This window comes from Poecilia reticulata, linkage group LG15, assembly GCF_000633615.1.
Source record: "Poecilia reticulata strain Guanapo linkage group LG15, Guppy_female_1.0+MT, whole genome shotgun sequence".
Classification (NCBI taxonomy): domain Eukaryota; kingdom Metazoa; phylum Chordata; class Actinopteri; order Cyprinodontiformes; family Poeciliidae; genus Poecilia; species Poecilia reticulata.
The window spans coordinates 15,662,225-15,682,816 of NC_024345.1; the positions used below are offsets into that span (position 1 = coordinate 15,662,225).

Genomic DNA, 20,592 nt, shown 5'->3' on the forward strand with positions numbered 1-20,592 from the left:
CACACACACACAAACGCACACACACGCACACACACACACACACACACAATTCAAAATAACACATTCATTCAAAACTTTATTAACAGGCCCACTATTACACAAATAAAATAGGTATATTTCTTATTAAAATATAAAAATATAATATGGTTGATGATAGAAAAAATTAAAATGAAGAAAAAGGAGTTTTTCCTGATGAACTGTCACACTTAGTTACTAAGCAGGGATTGGTGAGTTTCACTCAAAACAGCACTTTATTAATTCTTACAAGAACGAGAACAGCAAGCAGATATGTTCAGTGTCCATTCAGTCTGATCTGATCTACTGTACGTGAAGTTTTCACAAACTCCAAGATAAAGTTGAAATTTGTTTTCCTAATAAAACTGCTTTAAATATCCAAACATGTGAATCCGGCATCCGACTCTGGGTCATTTAAGGTAGGGTCTCAGTGCGTCATTGTGTGCAAGATGCACTCCTGCGTATAACGGTGTTAAAGTTTTATTTTTCACACAAGAAATTTAATGGGAAACATCGCAGATTCTATTCCAAAGCAAAAATCCCTCTGCAGGGAAGTGAGGGACAAGGGAATTTTAGACTGCTAATAAAATGAGACAATGAAAAATACTGTGCTATGCCAACCCAGGATGACAAAACTTTACAGTTTCTCTTTGTTTACTAACAAAAGCAGCATTTTTATGTCACACCACAAGTTTTGTGTCGTATTAAGTTCAGCTGATTAGACCTGCAGCTCTATAATGCAAATCTTGTTGATGTGGAAAAAAGTGCTACTTGCTGACTCATGTGTTTAGGGGTATTGTCTTGCTGAAATGTCATTTCTGTTGTATTTCCTCTTTGACACGACCTCCTCAGGTGTGTTAATGGATTCGAGCTCAGTCGATTCAACTGACACTGAACATGAAAGGCTGGCAAAGCAAGAAGCCTGAAGGCAGAAAACAGCTGGGGAGAAATAAAGAAATCTCAAATAAAAATTGTACCATAATCTTGCAGTTTGTATTGTTTTCCAGCGAAAGAGAGAGAGCTTCCATTTCCGTCTATGTGTGGAGGAAGAAGGGCTTTTTCTTTAGCCACATTTTGGAGGATCTGGGAAGGTCTCAATTGATCTCTCCATTGATTTATTCCAGACCTATGATCAAATGTCAAATGCATAAAAAAAAAGATCAATCAAGCCACAGCATCAAAACAACAAGGAGCTCCAACAATCAACCTTTAAAAAACAATTTCCGGTAAGTAAAGATATGATGCCACTTATCTGTAGAAGAAAGTTTCCACTTACACACAGTATGTCTCTGGCAGCCCACAGCAAGACCTGAAACAAGACAGGAATCTGTTCTCCAAGTCGATGACCGTCTCGCCAACTTTTTCATCTCTGCTCAGTAAGTCGAAGTCAAACACAGCGATCTTCAGATCCGTTTCCAGAGGGAGGAAGCAGGACAGCTCAAACATCCTGTTTAGACATCAACAGAAGTGGAAAGACGATGCAGTCATACAGACTAAAAATTTTCTGGCTTTAAAACAACTTGAGAATAAGAAACTTCACCTTCCAAACTCTGGATTGAGGGTGTTTGGTTTGTAGTTATCCCTGTCATCAATTGTTTTTCTCCCAAGCGTAATCTTAATGTACGGGTCACACTGAAATAAACGCAAAGAAACGCAAAATAATAAACTCAAGACAGAAAGAATCTCATATTCAAAGTGAATTAGTAGAAGAAGGTCAAAAATGAAGTTGTTATTTTATGATCTTAACCATTTTCATTTCATCATTCCATAAGAAGCTCACCAGGCCATTTGTATCCTTAGGTTGCAGGTCAATGCCGCGCACCACATATATTCTGACCAGGCACTCCTGTGGTCCGAGCTCAGGACGCTCTCTGAACTGGAGAGGTGGAGCGCGCTCCCCTTGGCCAGGCAGAGGGTAAATCCTGAAGGAACCCTAAAGGTCACCAAAGTAAAACCAGGCAAATGCGTATCACTGGAACACACTTACAATCTCTGCACTTCTTATTCTGTGTCCAGAATAAATTCAGCAACATAAGACAAAAAAAAAAAAGAAAAAAAAAGAAGAAAAAAAGACACCACCACGATTTGGTCACTGTAAAGATTTCTACTGCAAGAGAAAATGTTAATTAAAAATAGTTATTGGCAACGATATATAACATCCTCTTTTAATTGTAAGATTTAACCAAAGTTAACATAAAACACATTCAGTCGCCTCGTTGCTAAATACGGTGCAATACGAATAAATTTGCCTTACCTTATCTTTGGTTCAGTAATTAAACATTGCAAGCCACAAGAAACAATTAAAATCATCTCCTTGTTACAGTGACAGTTTGCTACCTTAAACTCTCCCACCACAGAGGGGTCTTGCTCCTCGTCTTCGGTCTTTCCACGATAAAGCTTGAAAGTGCTGCAGAAATCAGTCAGACCCTGGAACTCTGGGGCCTCTTCTAATTCAGTGTCATAAACCTGTGAACCCAACATCAACAGGCTGTAGTTTTAATATTCAGTAAGCATGCACATTGGATACATAATTTTTTTTTAAAAAAAAGCAAGTCATCTGTCTCAGTTCCACATTTCTTGAATCTTGATATCTCTATTTCTGAAAAATATATATTGTCTCCTGGCAGGACAATAAAAGGCTATTTCTATCTTCCGTTCTGTAACAACAGAAAGAGTTCCTTCATGGTTGTAGCCATCAATCTACATAAATTTAGTAAAGACCCCCCCAAAAATCAAAGCCTTATTTTTTTTTTGTCTGGATTATGTTAAACATTTCACCTGTAGCTTGTCATATCCCAGTTTTAGGTAAGGTCCACATTTTTCATGCTGTCCAATAGAGGCGTAGAACTTGCTCCACCAGTCCACTGCCTCGTCCTCCTAGTCACAAATGAGGATGGATTTACACTGTATAGCTTTGCACAGACTCTCATATAACATCTGTGAATGGATACAGCTTACCTTTGCTTCTTTAATCTGCCAAGCAAAAAGCCAATAGAGAATGTTATTAGTACAAACTATTGAAAATTTCTGGTGCAAAAGCCTGTTGGTGAACACAAACCCAAGAATATTCCTTATCTGGAGGCCTGGGTCCAAGACGTCTTAGGATCATGAAGAGTTTCAATGTATTTTGGTACCGCAGCAGCCATAAGTTGGAGGAACCCTTTGTAATATTAGTTATGCTGAGCTATTTCACTTGCTCTTGTTTTCTTTTTGTTTTGCATGAAGGTACATATTGTGCCAAAAAACCTGTTTCGAATCTGAAGCGGTATCACAGCAACAGCTATATGTGGTAACCTTTGCTTTACCTGAGTTTTTGAAACGTTTCCTTCCTCAATGTCTATGGCAACATCTCCTTGGGCAGCAGTTATCATGGCCACTACACAGTCAAATAGAAAAATATATATATATTCTGAATTGTTAGGAGCACAGGATGTGAAAATGTGTCAGATGTAACAGATGTGTAAGCAGACCTCTGGCTGACATGCAGACATCACTGTTAGGACGGTATGGATCACAGCGGAACTGCTCCAGACAGTCAATGGTGCACTGGCCCACCACTGGTTTTCTGCCGAATGGTCTGTGGTCGACTACTTTCAGTACAATCGGAGGGGCGTACATCTCTTCCTTAGGCAGGAGCTACGAACACAGCGAGAGAGGGCACATTATTCAACAAACAAAGTTCTAATCTGCAACGGTTATTCCATGTCAGATGTGTCAGCATCAGAATTCATATAGTGAATAAGAGATTAGGCCTGCTTCGGCTCAAGTGGCCTCTTCTTGATTTCCCTCAAGTTTCGCTCTTCACTGCTTCAACTCAAATCAGTTTCTTAACCATTACAACTTAGATTATTTCTCTTGGTTGTTCAGTATTTTATTTTAGCCATAAAATGCTAAAATATCATGCAATTTGATTTCACTGCACTTTATTATCACAGCAACTTATGGTGTGTAGTGGTTGGGATCCCTATTTGGGCCAGTTTGTGAAATATGACTTTAAGTTAGGAGCCCTGATCAAACCTAAGTAACTGATTCTACTCCTACTGATGTATCAACAATTTGTGGCATTGTGTGGAAAAAAATCATCTCATCTTAAATGTGAATCAAACAAAAGAGATGATTGTAGATTTCAGGAGAAACTAGAATATGTCAAACACTATTTCAATCATGACGAAAGAAGAGGAGAGGATTTGTAATCTTTCATAGTAGTATATTTATTCAGCCTTTGTGAAGTTTTTCTTTGAAAACATCGGCTGCTTTTTTCTGCTTTTCTGTGACCAACCATTTTTGTTTATTATACCATTTGAATCTGACCTATGATGTCATGATTTAAACAGATTAGTCTGAGCATCTTCCTGCTAACAGAGAGATTCCATGTTCTACTGTTGTCACATGTTTGCTCAGTAGATAAAAGTAGACAGAGAGTTGATACCACTTTGAGGAGCAGCACAGATCCAGGGAAGTTTGGGTGCTTTTTGAAGTTTTTGATAACAGCCGTTTGGACCATCTCCCCGCCACACTCCACTGTCAGACTTGGGGACGACACAGCGGCCAGCTGAAAGCTCTTCATGTTCCTTAAGCCCCAAGTCAGAACCTAGGATGAGTGAGAGGAACGGATCGCAGTTGAGGAGGAGAAAAAGAAGAAAGCTTCAGGAGAAAATTTAGAAGTGCTCACCGAGGAATCAAAAATACAGTACCTCAATCGCAGTTAACTGAACGACTGGCCTGATTCCCTGAGGAACCATGTAGAGGTTCTCCCCCCGTCGAGGAGGCACCAGAGGAAGATCCTTGTCGTCGCCCTGTTAAACAGCCAGCATGTTAAATCATTTTTGCAAATTTAAAGGTAATCAGCTACATTTTAGTACATTCTATACCTTCTCCTTTAGTATAAGCTCAGCAGCAACAAGCACCTCTCCAGCACTGCAACCTTTCTTAGTGACTGGAAGCCATTGCAGTTTCAAACTGTCAGACAAACTGGGGCTTTTACTTGGGAGTTTTACCACAGGAAGGCACAGGCAGCGGCCCATCGGCTCATCCTTTCCCTGGTAATTAAACCACATTGGCACACAAGTCTTAGTGAATCTTAATAAATCTACCACTGGGGCTTTCTAAAATTCCCAAACTAAAACTGTAAAAGCACCACTTGATCGCTGTCATAAAGCTCAAAGACCACATCCGGAGGGTTGCGCTCAATAGCCTGTGGATCTCCGAAGATCTCGATGTCCTCAAAGATGAGAGTCTGGTCCCACGTGGGGTTCAGTGTGGTTCTTGTGACTTCTGTCGTCTTGCTGACATGCAGAAATGACACGTGGGCGTAGGGATCTGGAGTGGATCAAGGCAGAATTGTCTTAAGTCACATCCTTAATCACTTCAAAGTGTAGTTACGTTGTCAGCTTTACCAGAAAAACTGTCCTTATCCATTGCACAGAGATTTCTCCCTTGGTAGACGTAAACCCTGAGGTGGTAAAGATAGAAACCTGGGGGGAGAAAACACAGCATCCTTCATCCTTACTGGCAACAATGGTTAAAACAGCTTTAAAATAACATAATCTGTAATTGCTGAAGCATAACTCTTAATTTATGCTTCAGCAATAAATACAACTTTAAATTTGAAGATATTTTCCAGCAAAAAAAAAACAAAACATCATAAAATAATTGTTTTTCTTTTAGGAAAATCTTTCACCAGACCCAAATCTTGTGGAAATACTAAACAGAAAAGCAAAGCATACAGCAGAAAAACAGAAGCCAGGATCTAGAGAACTTTCCAACTTAAATGCTACAGAACATTTAGGTGTTGTTTTATTGAAAAATCCAACAGCAAGTATGCCAACAAGAGAAACACTATTGATTTTATTTATTTTTTATTCCAAACATGATAATTTTTCTGCACCCAATAAATTTACTCAAATAATACGTTTTTCTAAATTTTTCAGTGCCAATTTGGGCTTCAGCAATGAAAGAGAATTTCTTAAAGGCATTTTACACATTAGTGCCAGTAAGCGTGGAACTGTGTTATCTTTAATTACGAACAGTCAACAAACTGATCAAAGGGATTTTAATCAACATCAACGTCCAAGAGTGAATTCCATCTGCCTCAGTTACTCACGGGTAAAATGGCAGGAAACGGTGGGTGTGTTGGCACCAAATGGCTTGGCTGCATCCGTTTTACTGGCCTTTTCATCAACATCAACCCCCTGTTAAGAAAACATATGTTGAGGTACTGAAAGGAAAACTCAAGAACAGTTTTTAGCAAATTATGAAGCACAGAGTCAAGAGTAACATCACGCTTCCTGAGTTATATGCCAGCTTTTTCCTGGAACTGGGGAATAATGGGAGGATGTGACACACAGATAGCCTCAGATTATGCCAGTTGCCATGAAAGCAGGTTTAATCGTCACGTTTTGAAAACTCACTTGGAGCGTTTCAGCAAAACTCACCAGTGCTCCCTCGAGTCTGAAGATGGCAGAGGCTCCAATGCGGTCCGAAGGGACCATCTTTCTCCTCCAGCGCCGGCGCCGGAACGTGTCGGAAGAGCGCTCCTTTCTGTGAAACTTCCAGCCAATCAGAGAGGAGTATTCCCAGCCTTCCCCCGGTTCTCTTTTCTGTAACAATGAAAATACAAGATTGTACTTGTCACATATTTTATGAGCACTCCTTTTTCTTTTCTACATTTTTCTCACCTCAGTTGCAGTAACTTTGTCAGAAATCTTCCTTCTATTTCGTTTTAGTCTCCTCCTGCGGTGATTGTGGTACATCTTCTCTGCTGCAACCCAGGATTTGGGTTTATCATCAGGTGGGATTACCACTCCATATTCCCAACCTAGGAGAAAAGGATGTAGCTACTGTAAATATATTATTTCAAAGAAGTGATTAGTTTCAGGAGATTCTTGCATTCATGTTACCCTTCTCATCAACAGCTCGGTCGCTGTCGAAGCTCCAGACATCTTCCCAGTTCCAACCAGGTGGACATTCAAACTCTTCAGGACTCTGAGCTTTTTCTCCATTCTGCAAAACAAACATAAACACTATCATTCAATTTATAAGCGCATGCTCACAATTCGGTAACAGCAACAGCATGCGAACACTTGCTAACTCTGCTTTAACTTCCAACTCATTTGCATTATCAGACTTCTATATGAACAGTTGAGCGCAAATTGTTCCTACTCCTGGCAGATTTAGATATTAAATTATTATGATTTTAGCAACAAAACCGTGCACTGTACCACGTCCGTGTAAGGCTCCGCAGCAGGATTCCACTCTCCACCTGGGAAACGTGTTTCGTTCTGAAAAACTTCATCTATGAACTCTGTATGCCCTGCGTCAGCTTCTGTCAAGAGACTGCAGAAAACACCAGCACACCACACCGCAAAGGTTAATGGGAGGCTCACACACACACACACACACACGCACACACACGCACACACACACACACACACACACGCACACACACGCACACACACGCACACACACACGCACACAGAACAATGATAAAGTTATCCGACCAGCCCAGGATGTTATGCGTGAGCGAGAGAGAGAGCCTGAGAGAGAATGTAAACACTTCAGAGGACCAAAAGGCAGTTCCCTAAATCACAACACTTGCTAGTGTTTAAATTTCTATTGGTATCCTGTGATTATAGTGATAATATTTTGTGGCTAGCTCTACTAAACTTATAAAAGATTAATTCCTGGGAAAATTCACTGCCAACTCCAGCAGAAATAAATTAAATAAACATACAAATAAAAAATCTTCCTATTTTGGACTCTACTGCATTTGGAGTAATCTAAAAGTCCAAGTTTTTTGACAAGTAAAAGAGGGCAAAGATCGGGAGCAGCAGGAAAAAAGGAAAACAGCTCCCTGTAAAAGTGCGAGGCACGTAAACTTATCTCAATTAGACTGAAGGTTTAAACCTTTGTAAGAAAATACCTTGGAGCCTTGTTTGGAGACTTTGAGCAAACAGCTGTTTCTACTCATCCAGATTTAAATCTCTCAGTTAAAAGAAAGGAAAAGATTAAATCAAAATGTGTTGCACTTTGAGTCTGTATTGCTATCGCATCTTGCAGAAGTAACTTGGTTTCAAAAAACTACACACAAAATTCTTGACTGTACTAAAGTGCAAGAGAATAACAGGACGCGCCAAGTGTGCAACCAAGACTCATGGTACTGGTCAAGACTGCGTGTTTCACGTGATAAAGTCAGGCTCTTAAACTTACCATCGCTCCGGATCAACAAACCAGTCTCCCTCCCACTCCCATCCTCGCGGAGGCAGAAAGCGCTCCTGTTTGAGCTTCACTTTGCCGGTCACATCTGAGAACTTGTGGCGACCCACCAGGCCGGTGGTTCCCCACTTCCCAAACACCTGAGCCTGGTTCTCATACTGCAGAGAATAAGAGAGGAGAGGTGCGTTTGGCAGAGTTTCGAGAAATATGCGAATGCAAGTTAAATGACAGAGTAGTGTCAGAGTTGTACCATTTCAGCATACACGCTGAAGTTTCCCTCTGAGAAACTGTTGAATTTCTTCTCGTAAGCAGAGAGGCCTAACCACATGCTGATGCGCAACTGAACAGGGATCTTCACTCCTTTGTTTTTGTCCATGGGGTACTGACAAAGCAAAAATGTGATGAAATATGCAAGAATGGATATAAATATTTTCAAATTTTTCCACATTATAACCACAAACTTGTATATGTATGTATACTGGGGGGATTTTACTTCACAGACCACCACAAAGTAGTAAATTATTATAAAGAGGAAGGAAAATGGTATACGATTTTCCAAGTTTTTCTCAAATGAAAATTTGAAAAGTGTGGGGTGCCTTTGCACCTTCACATTGGACTTATCACAGCCTTTTTTCAAAAATCACTATTTCTTCTTCTCCATAAAGATCGTCTCTGTGGAGCAGATTTTCCTACCTAAACTCCGCTAGAACAATCACTATCATTAATGTCGTCCCATTCTGGCCTGCAAGTTAAAGATGGATGACAGTGTTCAGATTGGTTTGCAGTTCTCCGATACACCTGTGTTATATTTGGGTTCAAAACCTCGAATATTGTTTCATATCCTGAACTCTGCTATAAACGTCTTCTCAACCTTGTCACTGACCTGTCTGTGGCGTGTCATGGGATTCATTATACTATCATATTCTGACCTCTGCAAGCAAATGGTTGCACTATTTTTTTAAAAGGTGTGCAATACTTATCAGATTATATTTGCAAAAATACATTTTGAAACTGCTAAATGTTGGTCTATCAAGTACCACACAAATTACCTTGATGTTTGTGCTTATAACATGGCAAACAGTGTTTAAGGGTCATAAATACTTTTACAAGGCAGTAAGTCTGCAAAGCAGGCTTTCAATGACACATTTTCTAGGAATGTTGGCTGTTGTTTTTTTTTTTACCTGCATAAACACGGTTTGAGTTTTTCCACAGTGTTTGCCACAAGCTTGCTCGCTATAGTTAGAGTACAGGATCTGGTGGACTGGGACTCGGGCGTATGCCACTCGCTTCTCCCCTCTCAGCATCCATATGATCACATCCGGCATGCTGTTCTGAGCCTGACGTATGAAAGTATTGTTTATAAGTTTTAATCACATCCTTTTAACATTACATATTATGTTATCCAAGGGGATACAGATGAAGTGAGGACCTCATCTGCAAGCAGTTTGATTCTCTCCAGCCACTCTTCAATGTCCCCAACGACTGACTTGACATCCAGGGTCTCTTCTGTCATCTGACAGGCCGCCGCTCTGATACTGACTAAAGCAGCCTCGCGCAGACTTTTTATTTGGAGATCGAGGGCTGTGATGTTGTGCTGACCTTCCAGTGTTGGAAGCTGAAGGCTTTTAGGAGGAAAACAGTGTTTATTCAAAACATCCTAATGTTTAATTAAATGATACATCCTCTGAAAATAAATAAATAAACAAATAATGGGTCATGTTTTACTTGTTGATGTTCTCAATCAAATGGTTGAGCAGTCTGAGCAGAACTTCTGTCAGCTGTGCCTCAGATATTTTGGCCTGGATTTCTTTCCTCAGAGACGTTAGATGGGACTCCTGAATTAAATAACAAAATATATAAAAACTGTAATCAATACGGAGTATATGGCATGCGTAGACCTTACATCTAAAACTTGTCTCACCAGTTGATCAACAATAAAGAGGAGAACGTTGACAGCGTCCAGGCGGTGGCTGATGTCTTCCCAGTATGACGTGAGAATCACCACCGGCTTTGTGTCCGCCCAGGGCAGGTAATAGTAGTGGTTACCTGTGGAGATCCCAGTAAATGTACCGAGTCATTTTAAACACATGTTCTATGTTGTGGAAACTGTGCACTCCTACTGAAACACTCAGAGTCATCAGTTTTGGTTCACGGTTAGTAAGTGTCATACCGTCAAACACAGCGAAGCTGTACTGGGTGGTGGACGCCAGTGGCTTGCAGGTGGAATCCAGTTTGTTGCCATAGTTACCCATGCTGACCTCAAACTGGATTGGCTCACCCGGCTCTTGGAGCATGCAAGCACTGTGGAAAACGGCGCAGAGGGAGTACTTCCTCCTGCGCTGGTATTTCTGTAATTAAAAAGCATGATGGAGTGTTAGAAGAAAAAAAAGAAGGAAGAAGCTTCTGACTTCTTTCACTACGGTATTCATGAATATTAAGTCAAGAGAATTGACTTGCATGATGTTTACCTGTGCCACTAGGATGTCATCACTGCAGATATCATCCACATTCTTATCAACTTTTCCATCCACCTGAGTGGAAAGTTCAACAAGGACCCTCCCCCTATAGGCGACCCCTTCTCCCTGGGACACATCACAGACCGAAAACCTCATTCATGTTTTGTCACGTTTTAAAACATAATTGCGTCATTTTAGATCAAATAGTTTTTATTACATTCCCAAAATTCAGCTCCTCATAAGGGTCGGGCAGGCCGGTGAACTCTCTGGGGCTTCCATACAGGTTGACATAGCAAGGTCCAAAAGCAGGGAGAAACCCGCCCTCTGATGCTGAAGGGCTCACTGTAAAGCACCACATGTTTAAAACCACCTCAACAGTTTTAAGAGTCAGATTTATTTCCTGTTCCTCTAGTATTCTCCCTTCACCTCTCTGCCTTCTTTCTCTCTCCCTCTCCTCTGTCTGGCTCCTGCTTCCTCCACTCACAATCAATTAGCTCGTCAGCCCCGGTCTTTTATTCCTACATTCAACCTCCCAGTATTTAAGCACTTCATTGTCAGTCATTACTCGTCGGTTCGTCTCGTCACTTCTCGCTGGTTTCCCTGTAATCTTTTCGGGTCTCCATTTGGCTATGTTTGGATTTTTTGATTCCCTGGACTTTTTTTCTAAGTTTGTTTCTTTGTTTGTTCATTAGATATACAAGAAAACTATTTCGTCTCTCGCCTGCTGCAATTGGGTCCGGATTTAACACATCATGACACGAGACTGATCTAACCAAAATAAGAAAGTAACACATAGTAATAATGAAAGGAGCATGACCGAGAAAGGCCTGAACGAAAGTGACACAAAAACATAACGGATCTAAATAAAAGAGGAACTAAGAAGCACAGAAATAATCATAATATTGTATTTAGTTACATTGTTCAATTTAAAATATATGAAGAGTTAATCTCATACATACATTCAGAGGCTGTGTTTGAAGTTTCAGTCCTGGCATCTGTTTAAAATAAAACAAAGATGTTGAAGGTGTTTTGTACATCAATGTGTAAAATCAAGTGAAAAAAACAAAAACAAACAAAAAAACATAATTACCTTCAATTTCCCCACCGGAGCAAGAGATTTTGCTCAAATTCAAAAATGTTGTTCCAATGGCGTCATCCTTGCTTAGACGATCACTTGCAAATGTAGATAGCAATATTAAATACTGATATTTGCATTTAATCCAAGGATTTGTCTGTAGAATAATGTCAACACTTACCAGTCGTACAAGGTGAGTTTGATGCGTTCACACATGGATGGAAACTACAAAAGCAGAGGTTTTTTACCACTATACAGTTCAGGAGATGATGAGCTGCAACATTCATCTTTCTTACTTTGACTTGAAGACTGATGACTTGGTTCCACTCTGGATTTGCATTTTTTTCGATTGTTTTGGTGCGGAACTGAAACATTGTTAAGAGTTAAGAAACGATAGTCATACACAGACTTATTTTATTAAATCAAAGATAAAATACCTTCTTTCCAGCAAAGCTGACTTCCAAATATGGATCAACCAAGTTCTTCTTGTCTCCATCCCCTCCAAACACTTGCTTCACTGTCTGAACAAAGGCGTCGTCCACTGTAATGCAAAAGCTTTTGAAATGAGGTTTCCAGAGGGGATCTGACTGAATAAATTGATGAATTTCTGTGTCCCTTACTCTGTGGCATATCCTCCGCACGAAACACTTTAAGGCTCAGAGTGGCCCATCGCATCGTGACGCCAGCTGGAACCAAAAGATTACTCTCTATATCATCCTGCTCCTCGTTTAACTCTCTTCTCTCACTCTGGAACCAAAAGAAAAGGATATAATAAAAGGTGTTTACATCATCATTTTAAAAGTTGCTGTAAGATGTGTGAAAATTTTGCCTGTACCGGCGGGTCATCTCCAGCGCCGACAATAATAATGCTAACTTTCAGGTATCCTCTGGCCCCTGTGCTGGATTCCTCCAGATCACTCAGGAGCAGCCATTTTCTCATTATAGAATGACCTGGAAATGGAGAGGAGAATTTGTTTACATCGGTGCACGAACGTAAAAGAAAAAGAAATTCAAATTTTCGCAAAATGCATTTCTTTGGTAAAACTGACCAGGTTCATTATAGATGTAGCCAACATCCAGCTGAGTAGAAGAGGAAAAAGAGGAATATTAAACTACTGTCAGATATTAGAATTTTAACTACTCTAAAAAAATACTTTAATACTTAAAATTTCAGCTTTGGTATGGATTTGCATATGTTTATATTGGTGTATGAGTGGTTACAGTATACCTTGAACTCTCCCATGAGAGAATCTGCTCTGAGGGAGAAAGAGTCATAAACCTGCGAAGAAAAACAAAGCATTAATGCTCAACTGAGCTGATAAAAATACCCCATCTACCACTGAGACAGTGAGTTTAAAACATGTCAACTTTTTTCTTAATATATTTTTCTTTCTAGTGGGCCTGTTGACATGAAATTCACACTATAGGTCAGAGAAACTGGAAAAAGTGGATAACTGAATGATAATTCTGTAGGAAATCTAGGTCCAAGAACTGACGTAATGCCAGGAAAGCCAATAGAAACAATGAGTATTGATAAACAACCTCTTTTATCTCTCGGTGTATTTAATGAATGTTCTCATATGTACTGTTGGAACCGCAATACTAAAATAAACATAACATAATTAAACAATTAACTAGACAGAAGCAAGTGTTCATCACAATATTCCTGAAGTTGTCTGCTTCAGCATAAGACTCCACTGCTGAAGGAGAAGCCTGGTGAAGCCCAGTGTAAAATTTATCGTAGAACATTTGGACAAGCAAATGAAATACAGGCTCGCTTGTGACCTGGTCTTATATCAGCATATGTGCCATGTTCAGAGCAGGAATGGTTTGCAAAGCGCCGCAAAAATGCAGTATCAACAAAAAGTTCGGAGGTGGGAACATTGTTGGGCAGGTGAAGGATAAATGAAGAAATTCATCAAGACCTTCATAGTAAGAGTCTGGAGATGAACTAAAGGTAGATTTTTCACCAAGGCAATAACCACAAACACACAGGCAAGAAAACTCTCAAAACAAAAGTAAACCTTCTAGACTGGCCATGTGTGTAGATTACAAATCCACAGGCTCATTAGAAATATACTTACTAAGAATAGCTGCTTCATGAATAGAAACATAATACTTACTCGAAGGCTGATGCTCTCATCAAAAAGCTCTGAAGGCAGCATGTTAACATTGTAGAAAAACATCTAAAACGGAGAAAAAATGAAAAACATTTATCTTGGGTAAATATGTGGGTGTTTTAGGGTTTCACGATGAGACCAAGATTCTCACGATGGCAAAAGCTGAGAAAACTAGAAAAATAGCTGTTCCTTGCGAAACAGCCGTGAGAATGCATATTTGCAGAATGATTGATGGAGAAATCCAAGAAACATGAGAACAAAGAATAAGAAGTAGAAAAAAAGCAGAAGAAAGCTACAGTCATATATTGTAGAAATCTTTTGCTAAGTAATAAAATGAAAGCAAAGGTATATCAGAATTCAGCAGAAGAAGCAGACGTTTGTGTGCAACCTGAATTATTTGAAAAAGTCAAAAAGTGAAAGCTTAAGAAAGAGCATAATTAGCACAAGAGGAAATTAATACAAAACCAGAAATATTTGAAGAAGTGAAACATAGCAAAACAAAAAGCACAAAGGAGCAAAAGAAGCAGAACATTTTGATATGTGAATTGCTCAAATTGATTAACGTTTGCAGAAGACCTTAGCAGACAATAAAACCAGTAGAAGCAGAAGGCATACAGAAAGGTAGACAAGCAGAATGCAAACACAGAAACAGAGCACAAGAGAAAAATACATTGAAAGAATAGGAGAAGGTGTGGCATGGCTGTACTCCAGTAGAGTTTGACAGTAAACAGAAAGAGCTGTAGCAATGATTGTAATAGTTCCTTAAAGTATTCATACATGGCTACATTTTAATGCATACATTATTTCTCTATAGTGAAAAATGTATGAACAGCATCATTTTGTTTGTCAAAAAGCATTAAAAGTTCAAAAACGGCAGTTACTAGAGTGCACACTAGCAACCGACATCAGTTAGTGAATTCCACCATGTATTTCAATGGGGCAAAAATTTTGCACAAAAGGGCAATTATTTCAAAAAGTACAATAGTGAATTTTAGCAAAAGACATAGCAGCAATCTCCTGAAGAAGCTGAACGTTTTGATATATGAATTAGCACAATTAGAAGTAGCTAACAACCGAAAAATGTGAGGAGGATCTTAATAAGTGAGAATACAGTAATGCATTCTCACTGATGAAAAGTCTTGTAGAATGACTTGATTGCAAAGGATAAAATAGTGGAGTTAACCATTAAAGAAGATCACGAGGCCATTTTAAGAAATGCCTAGCATTTTACAGAAGCTTGAGGATATTTGAGGAGCAAATAAAGAATAACAGAGCAGCAAAGACTATCAGTAACTTGCCTCATCGAAGAACGGGTTGTTTCCTCTCCTGATTCTGGTCCTGTGGGTCTGTCCGCAAACATTCACTTTCACCACTGGCTTTACGTTGTTGCCTGGCAGCTGACGACCCTCGATAACACGAACGCGAATCTGAATTTTAAAATAGAGAAGAAAAGACAGATGTAGAATGGATTAACTTGTTTTTCATATATATAATTATGCATTGTGGGGCAGCTGTTTGTCAGTTTCTTATTCACTGAAGCTGACAAACACAACTACTCCAAACACAAAGGACCAAATGTGTGAAAACATGTAAGACCAACAGATGAATTTTCAGTTTTACAGAATTACAGAAATTTAGTGATCTACTTTCTGGTATGAGTTTAAGTCTACATTTAATCTGATTGTACACACGCTTGTGCATCACAGAAACATTCCTGAATCTGAAGTCTAATTGGTGTTTGTTGTTATGCAGGAAAAGTAATCAAAACCAAACAAAACCTGGAAGTCTTGAGGCTTATTGGCCAAAACCTTGTGCCTCTTTCTATTCAAACGGTGCAATTTATGAGTTGGTTTTCCAGGTTGGTTTGGTGAAGGAGGCATTCCTGAACTTCCAACCTGACCTGCTCCATCCATAATATCCTCTGTGTCACCATCCTCCTCATTATCTCCTGAACAACACAAGAGAAAAAGACTTGAAACAAGCAATGCAACTATGCTTAGTCTTCTTCTCAACAATTAAATAGTTGGTAGATTAAATAGAAACGCATAATTATAGTCTGAAATATTGTTTCGAATATTTCCCTACCATGAAATGTTTAGTGCTGTATAAATAAATTAAATTAAATTAAATAATTTTATACATTCCCCACTATGTGGCTGTTCCACTATAATAAAAGTTTAAGAAAATCATTAAGGCTGTGTTTAATTAAGTTGGGTCTGCTTTGTTATATCACAGAAATTACAAGCCGTTTTGAATAAACACACTTCATTAGAAATATATATTACAACTTCAGAGGCAAAAGTATAAGTTGAGGAGAGACCTAGACAGAAAGACATAACCATTTAATGTCATAATAAAAGTCTGACCATTTTAATAGAAAAGAACTGTTGTGTTTTTTACCTGCTTCCATGTAGGAGACGTTGACATTAGTGTGATCATTTAGGTCTGGACTAGCCGGTGGCTCATACCCAATGCCCAAATTAATGGTTGTCTGGAGAATAATAAATAAATACCATTATATATCTTTCAAGTAGTATGATCCAGTCCAGTGTCTACTATATGAATATAATACAACATAGAATAAATTGATACAAGCAAAACTGAAGTTGCAGTGAAGGTCGAACATACTAAGGTTTTAAGTGTACATGGGATAATTTATGAGCGAATTTATTTACCCCCACATTTTGCTGCTTCTCATTGATCAAAGGGACGTTTTTAGATGGCTGGGACTTCACTTGACCACTGGCCAAATCTCTCAGTGAGATTTTTGCAGAGCCAATGAACCTGGAAAGCAATAACATTAATTTATGTTCAGCAAAAAATCACAAGTCATACAAGTAATACTGAGTGTTGATAAAAAAAAAAAAAACAATGCTGTGAATTTGCGTCACACACAGAACTTCAAGGATGCTATGCTTCAACAAATAATAACACATGCAACATAAACTGGAACCAGAATAAATGTTTATAATTGTTTTTTGCTGGTTACCATGAATGACTGATACTCTTAACTTCCCAGTTTCACTGCTTCCTGAATATAGCATGGAAACTTAGTCCCTTTGTGTAAAAAACAGAAGCTCTACAGCCATGATTAATGATCACAATATATTGCAACAGCCTGGAAATTCTCCAAATTCATGCCAAGTTTTTCAATTCAACTAAATTCAAACCAACAATGCAATTGTGAAAGGATGCCATTGCAATGGAAGAAAGGATCCTCCCTGATTAGTCAACAGTTGCCAATGCAATTTAAAGGATATATTTTGAGGAAGTGCAAGTGAAACGTTTTTTTTTTTTATGTACCACTGGCTTGTGCTGGATGCTTTGTGGTCACTTTAATGACAGATAACAGCACAGAATAGTCTGAATTACAAGCAACAAAAGACACATGCAATTTAGTTGTTTCCTTTTGTCATTCTTAACAGAAGATTGAATATATTTAGCTCTTGTCGATGTTAAAAGTTTCTTACTTGTACATTTCCAACTACCAGTGGACAATTTTGTCATTACGCTGCATTGTATTCGTCAAGAAAATCCAGTGCCTCCGATGACCTTCAGACATCATCTAATTGATAAATAGAGTCCACCTTTTTGTCTTTTACTCTCATCATAAAACAAGTTTAAAACAGGCTTGATTTATAAAACAATATCCTAAGCTGCCATTGTATTAAGACAAATTGTTCAGCCTAATGATAACTGATAGAGAATTAATCTGAAGATCAGTCAAGAAGTCTATTGTAACTTTGGGGGAGCTGCAGAGATCCACAGGGAATCTGTTGACAGGACAACTATTGGTTCTGCCATCCACCAGAATGTAGCAGTAAGAGTAGCACCTATTGCTGAAAGAAAACCTTTAGAAGTCCTGTTTGCAGTTTTCCAAAAACCATGTTGGGGACACGGCAAAACTTGTGGAGGAAGTTGCCCTGATGAGATCAGGCCAAATTTTATCATTTTGGTCTGCATTTAAAACATTATGTGTGGTAGAAAACCAACCCTTCACATTGCATGCAACTGTTTGAACTGTCTAATGAATACGTGTAGGTTAGTACTGATAGCGTGACAAACTGTGAAAAAGGTTCAATGGATATTAATATTTTTGCAAAGCCCTTTAAGTGCCATTACTGCCTGAACTGCAGTCATCACACTTCTGCCAAAGACACGCCACCACAAGCCCTGATGATTATGAAGCATCATTCATCATAAGGGAGACAGAAGCTCCGCCCTATCCCACCATCACCTCCCCCTGTCTTGGCTTGCAAATCAGTTTACATTGTTACTGTCGGTCACTGGAATGACTTAATGGAAATGTTATTACTTGGTCTGCCTCCTTGCCTACATTTCATTGAGACTAATGCACTGAAACTGGTGAAAGAATGTCACTAACAGAGCAGTAGCTATTTAACCAAAACAATAAAGTCACAGTCTTTTGAGTTGCTATGGACCTAAAGTTTCGAAAATAAAAGATCTCAATCTCTGCTTAAGGCAACATTTTCATTGTTCTTAGAAGAGTAGAAGAAAGCACTTCTTTTTGACAAGTCTTAACATGGTTGCAGTGAGCTTGAGGCACGCAGCTAAGAGAAGTTTCAACATGCTGTTCAGAATTTAGAGAAATATTAAACTGTCTTCAACAAAGCTTTAAATGGTAATCGCGATCTTATTGCTGGAAACACAAATATTTCAAGAGGGATGTTTCTTTTCCTTTGCCTCACTCAGAACTATTTCTATTTTTCCTCCCCTTCCCTTTTCCCCTTTTTTTTTCTCCCATCAGACAAATGTTCTCCTGCCCCGCAAAGATATGCAAATGACCAACTTTAACCAAAACACATTACACTGTAAACTATTACAATCCCAATACAGCATACAAATGTGACAGTGTATCATAAATACATACTTGTGTTTCCCAATTGTCTCATAGTCCTTTACAATCACATCAAGGTAGGAGGATGCATCCAGAGGAGAGTCTTTCAGGTCAAACTCAAGGACCTGTAATTCAAAATGAAGAGCATTTAAAACAGTGCATAACTTGTAAAAGTTCAAAAATAAAGTTAACAACCCTGTAATTCTTCACTTACTTCATTCCAAACTGGGTTCAAGTCATTGTTAATTGCTTTTGTTTTCTTCTTTTCACCTGAAAGCATAAAAAGGGGAATGATTTATATTTTTGGGCTTTAGCAGCTTCAGGGTTTTTATTCTCGTTACTTTCTTATGTTTTTATTTTGAAAGGTATTCAGCTAAACTTGTTACAAACTTGTTAAACTCGCACTAAATCACATGCATGTGCAAATTAAAACATATGAATAAGTTCAATAACAAGCACTGAACCAAACATAGACATTAGGTTATATTATGACCTTATTAGGATGTATCGTCCTCGTTTTCTGAATCACCGCCCAAATATTTGACTTAAACCCTCTGGAAAAGATTCCTTCACTAACGACTATGACATTTTTGCAACCAAAAAGGACTACAAAGAAGGTGACTGATTAAAATATAAATTAAAATATGTGAATGACTCGACTGGCTGACACAGAAAAATTGTTAAATTAATATGAGATTTCTCACCTCTAAAAAGAACAGTAGCAATTGGATCTGGGTTTCCTATTTTCTTTTTAGGAATCCCGCTCGCAGACTCGACAATGACCCGCAGCATAGTGACCAATATCCAAGTTTACTCGGCGACTCGACACATATTCGGTCAGGAGAGTTGTACTCCTCAGAGAGAACTGAGATGCAAGGAGGAGAGAACTGCAGAAGAGGACGAGGACAACCTCATTCATGAGTCATAGCGGCCAAACAAAAAATAAAAAAAACACCAACTCTGAGGTGGCTTTAAATGAGGAACAAAAATGGGTGTGCACACAACAGCAGGTTCAGAATTTCCTCGTCGCTTTTAATCCCCCCAGCGTAGTTATGATAGGTTATTTCAATTTTGTTTTAATGCTGTGCAACACTGCTCCCTAGCGGACCTATTGGTACTGCCGCTGTAACTCAGAATTAGGTGACCATCGGATATTGTGACACTAGAGGGTGCTGTTGCTTCTGTTCAGCACAGGTAATTACACTCTGATGGCTGGCATATATATATATATATATATATATATATTGCATTGTATACATATATTGTATGTATTTTTAATGGCATCTGCAAGATGCCATCTGCAAGAACCAGGTGCCAATAACTCTCTGGGTTCCTTAAATACATTTACATCAAAATGGCATTACAAAGTGACTTTGATTAAATTGCTTTACAAATAGGATCTGAAATGTCTAATTGAATTTGAGCATATCAGTACGACTTGATTGTGTTGGATAAATTTGATTACATATTTCTAAGAGTAGACATAGGCTGTCTTGTTAAGTGCTTTAAGATAATATTTGCTGGCGAGAGGGATAATGAAGATGCTCGCCTGGCTGCTATTAAAACACCCCCAAGGCTATAATTCCTGAGGAAAAGAACACGCAGGTATCCTTCAGAGATGTCGCTCACCGACTGGGTCCCAAGGAGAAACATCGCAGCGCGACTTGACAGATCATCATCAGGTTCCTGTCACGCCGGGGCTACTTGATGCTGTCTGGAAAGCAGCAAAAACAAAAACCGCAAATTTAGTATTTTGTAATTCTCTCTAGATTATGTTCTTGTCACTGTATGTATAAAACCCCCCCCCTGGCATATTTTATTTTATTTATATATTTTTTCTTTTCTTCTTACGTT

General features: G+C 38.9%; 1 protein-coding gene across 2 annotated transcripts in view; it reads right to left on the bottom strand.

Annotated features, from left to right (window-relative positions):
- myofl (myoferlin like) overlaps window positions 1-20,504 on the bottom strand; it is a 23,165-nt gene extending 2,661 nt beyond the window's left edge. Inside the window, exons 1-46 of one of the 2 annotated variants that reach the window (XM_008429546.2) lie at window positions 20,368-20,504; window positions 19,443-19,625; window positions 18,953-19,008; window positions 18,772-18,863; window positions 16,556-16,664; window positions 16,281-16,371; window positions 15,659-15,828; window positions 15,179-15,307; window positions 13,884-13,946; window positions 12,989-13,039; window positions 12,810-12,840; window positions 12,596-12,711; window positions 12,381-12,507; window positions 12,198-12,301; window positions 12,057-12,125; window positions 11,942-11,985; window positions 11,776-11,858; window positions 11,645-11,680; window positions 10,903-11,027; window positions 10,698-10,811; window positions 10,400-10,577; window positions 10,151-10,275; window positions 9,955-10,064; window positions 9,659-9,851; window positions 9,411-9,566; window positions 8,480-8,611; window positions 8,224-8,387; window positions 7,236-7,350; window positions 6,915-7,017; window positions 6,693-6,832; window positions 6,450-6,614; window positions 6,119-6,206; window positions 5,412-5,489; window positions 5,153-5,334; window positions 4,887-5,054; window positions 4,710-4,811; window positions 4,445-4,606; window positions 3,486-3,651; window positions 3,321-3,391; window positions 2,974-2,988; window positions 2,794-2,892; window positions 2,353-2,481; window positions 1,796-1,948; window positions 1,556-1,647; window positions 1,292-1,462; window positions 993-1,141 (exon numbers count right to left, since the gene is read on the bottom strand). In XM_008429546.2, the coding sequence (XP_008427768.1) occupies window positions 993-1,141; window positions 1,292-1,462; window positions 1,556-1,647; window positions 1,796-1,948; window positions 2,353-2,481; window positions 2,794-2,892; window positions 2,974-2,988; window positions 3,321-3,391; window positions 3,486-3,651; window positions 4,445-4,606; window positions 4,710-4,811; window positions 4,887-5,054; window positions 5,153-5,334; window positions 5,412-5,489; window positions 6,119-6,206; window positions 6,450-6,614; window positions 6,693-6,832; window positions 6,915-7,017; window positions 7,236-7,350; window positions 8,224-8,387; window positions 8,480-8,611; window positions 9,411-9,566; window positions 9,659-9,851; window positions 9,955-10,064; window positions 10,151-10,275; window positions 10,400-10,577; window positions 10,698-10,811; window positions 10,903-11,027; window positions 11,645-11,680; window positions 11,776-11,858; window positions 11,942-11,985; window positions 12,057-12,125; window positions 12,198-12,301; window positions 12,381-12,507; window positions 12,596-12,711; window positions 12,810-12,840; window positions 12,989-13,039; window positions 13,884-13,946; window positions 15,179-15,307; window positions 15,659-15,828; window positions 16,281-16,371; window positions 16,556-16,664; window positions 18,772-18,863; window positions 18,953-19,008; window positions 19,443-19,530 (5,104 nt within the window). In that variant the 5' untranslated portion in view covers window positions 19,531-19,625; window positions 20,368-20,504. Of the gene's footprint in view, window positions 1-992; window positions 1,142-1,291; window positions 1,463-1,555; window positions 1,648-1,795; window positions 1,949-2,352; window positions 2,482-2,793; window positions 2,893-2,973; window positions 2,989-3,320; window positions 3,392-3,485; window positions 3,652-4,444; window positions 4,607-4,709; window positions 4,812-4,886; window positions 5,055-5,152; window positions 5,335-5,411; window positions 5,490-6,118; window positions 6,207-6,449; window positions 6,615-6,692; window positions 6,833-6,914; window positions 7,018-7,235; window positions 7,351-8,223; window positions 8,388-8,479; window positions 8,612-9,410; window positions 9,567-9,658; window positions 9,852-9,954; window positions 10,065-10,150; window positions 10,276-10,399; window positions 10,578-10,697; window positions 10,812-10,902; window positions 11,028-11,644; window positions 11,681-11,775; window positions 11,859-11,941; window positions 11,986-12,056; window positions 12,126-12,197; window positions 12,302-12,380; window positions 12,508-12,595; window positions 12,712-12,809; window positions 12,841-12,988; window positions 13,040-13,883; window positions 13,947-15,178; window positions 15,308-15,658; window positions 15,829-16,280; window positions 16,372-16,555; window positions 16,665-18,771; window positions 18,864-18,952; window positions 19,009-19,442; window positions 19,626-20,367 lie in introns of those variants that run through there. The other variant, XM_008429547.1, reaches the window with a different exon arrangement.
- Window positions 20,505-20,592: the final 88 nt, after the last annotated feature.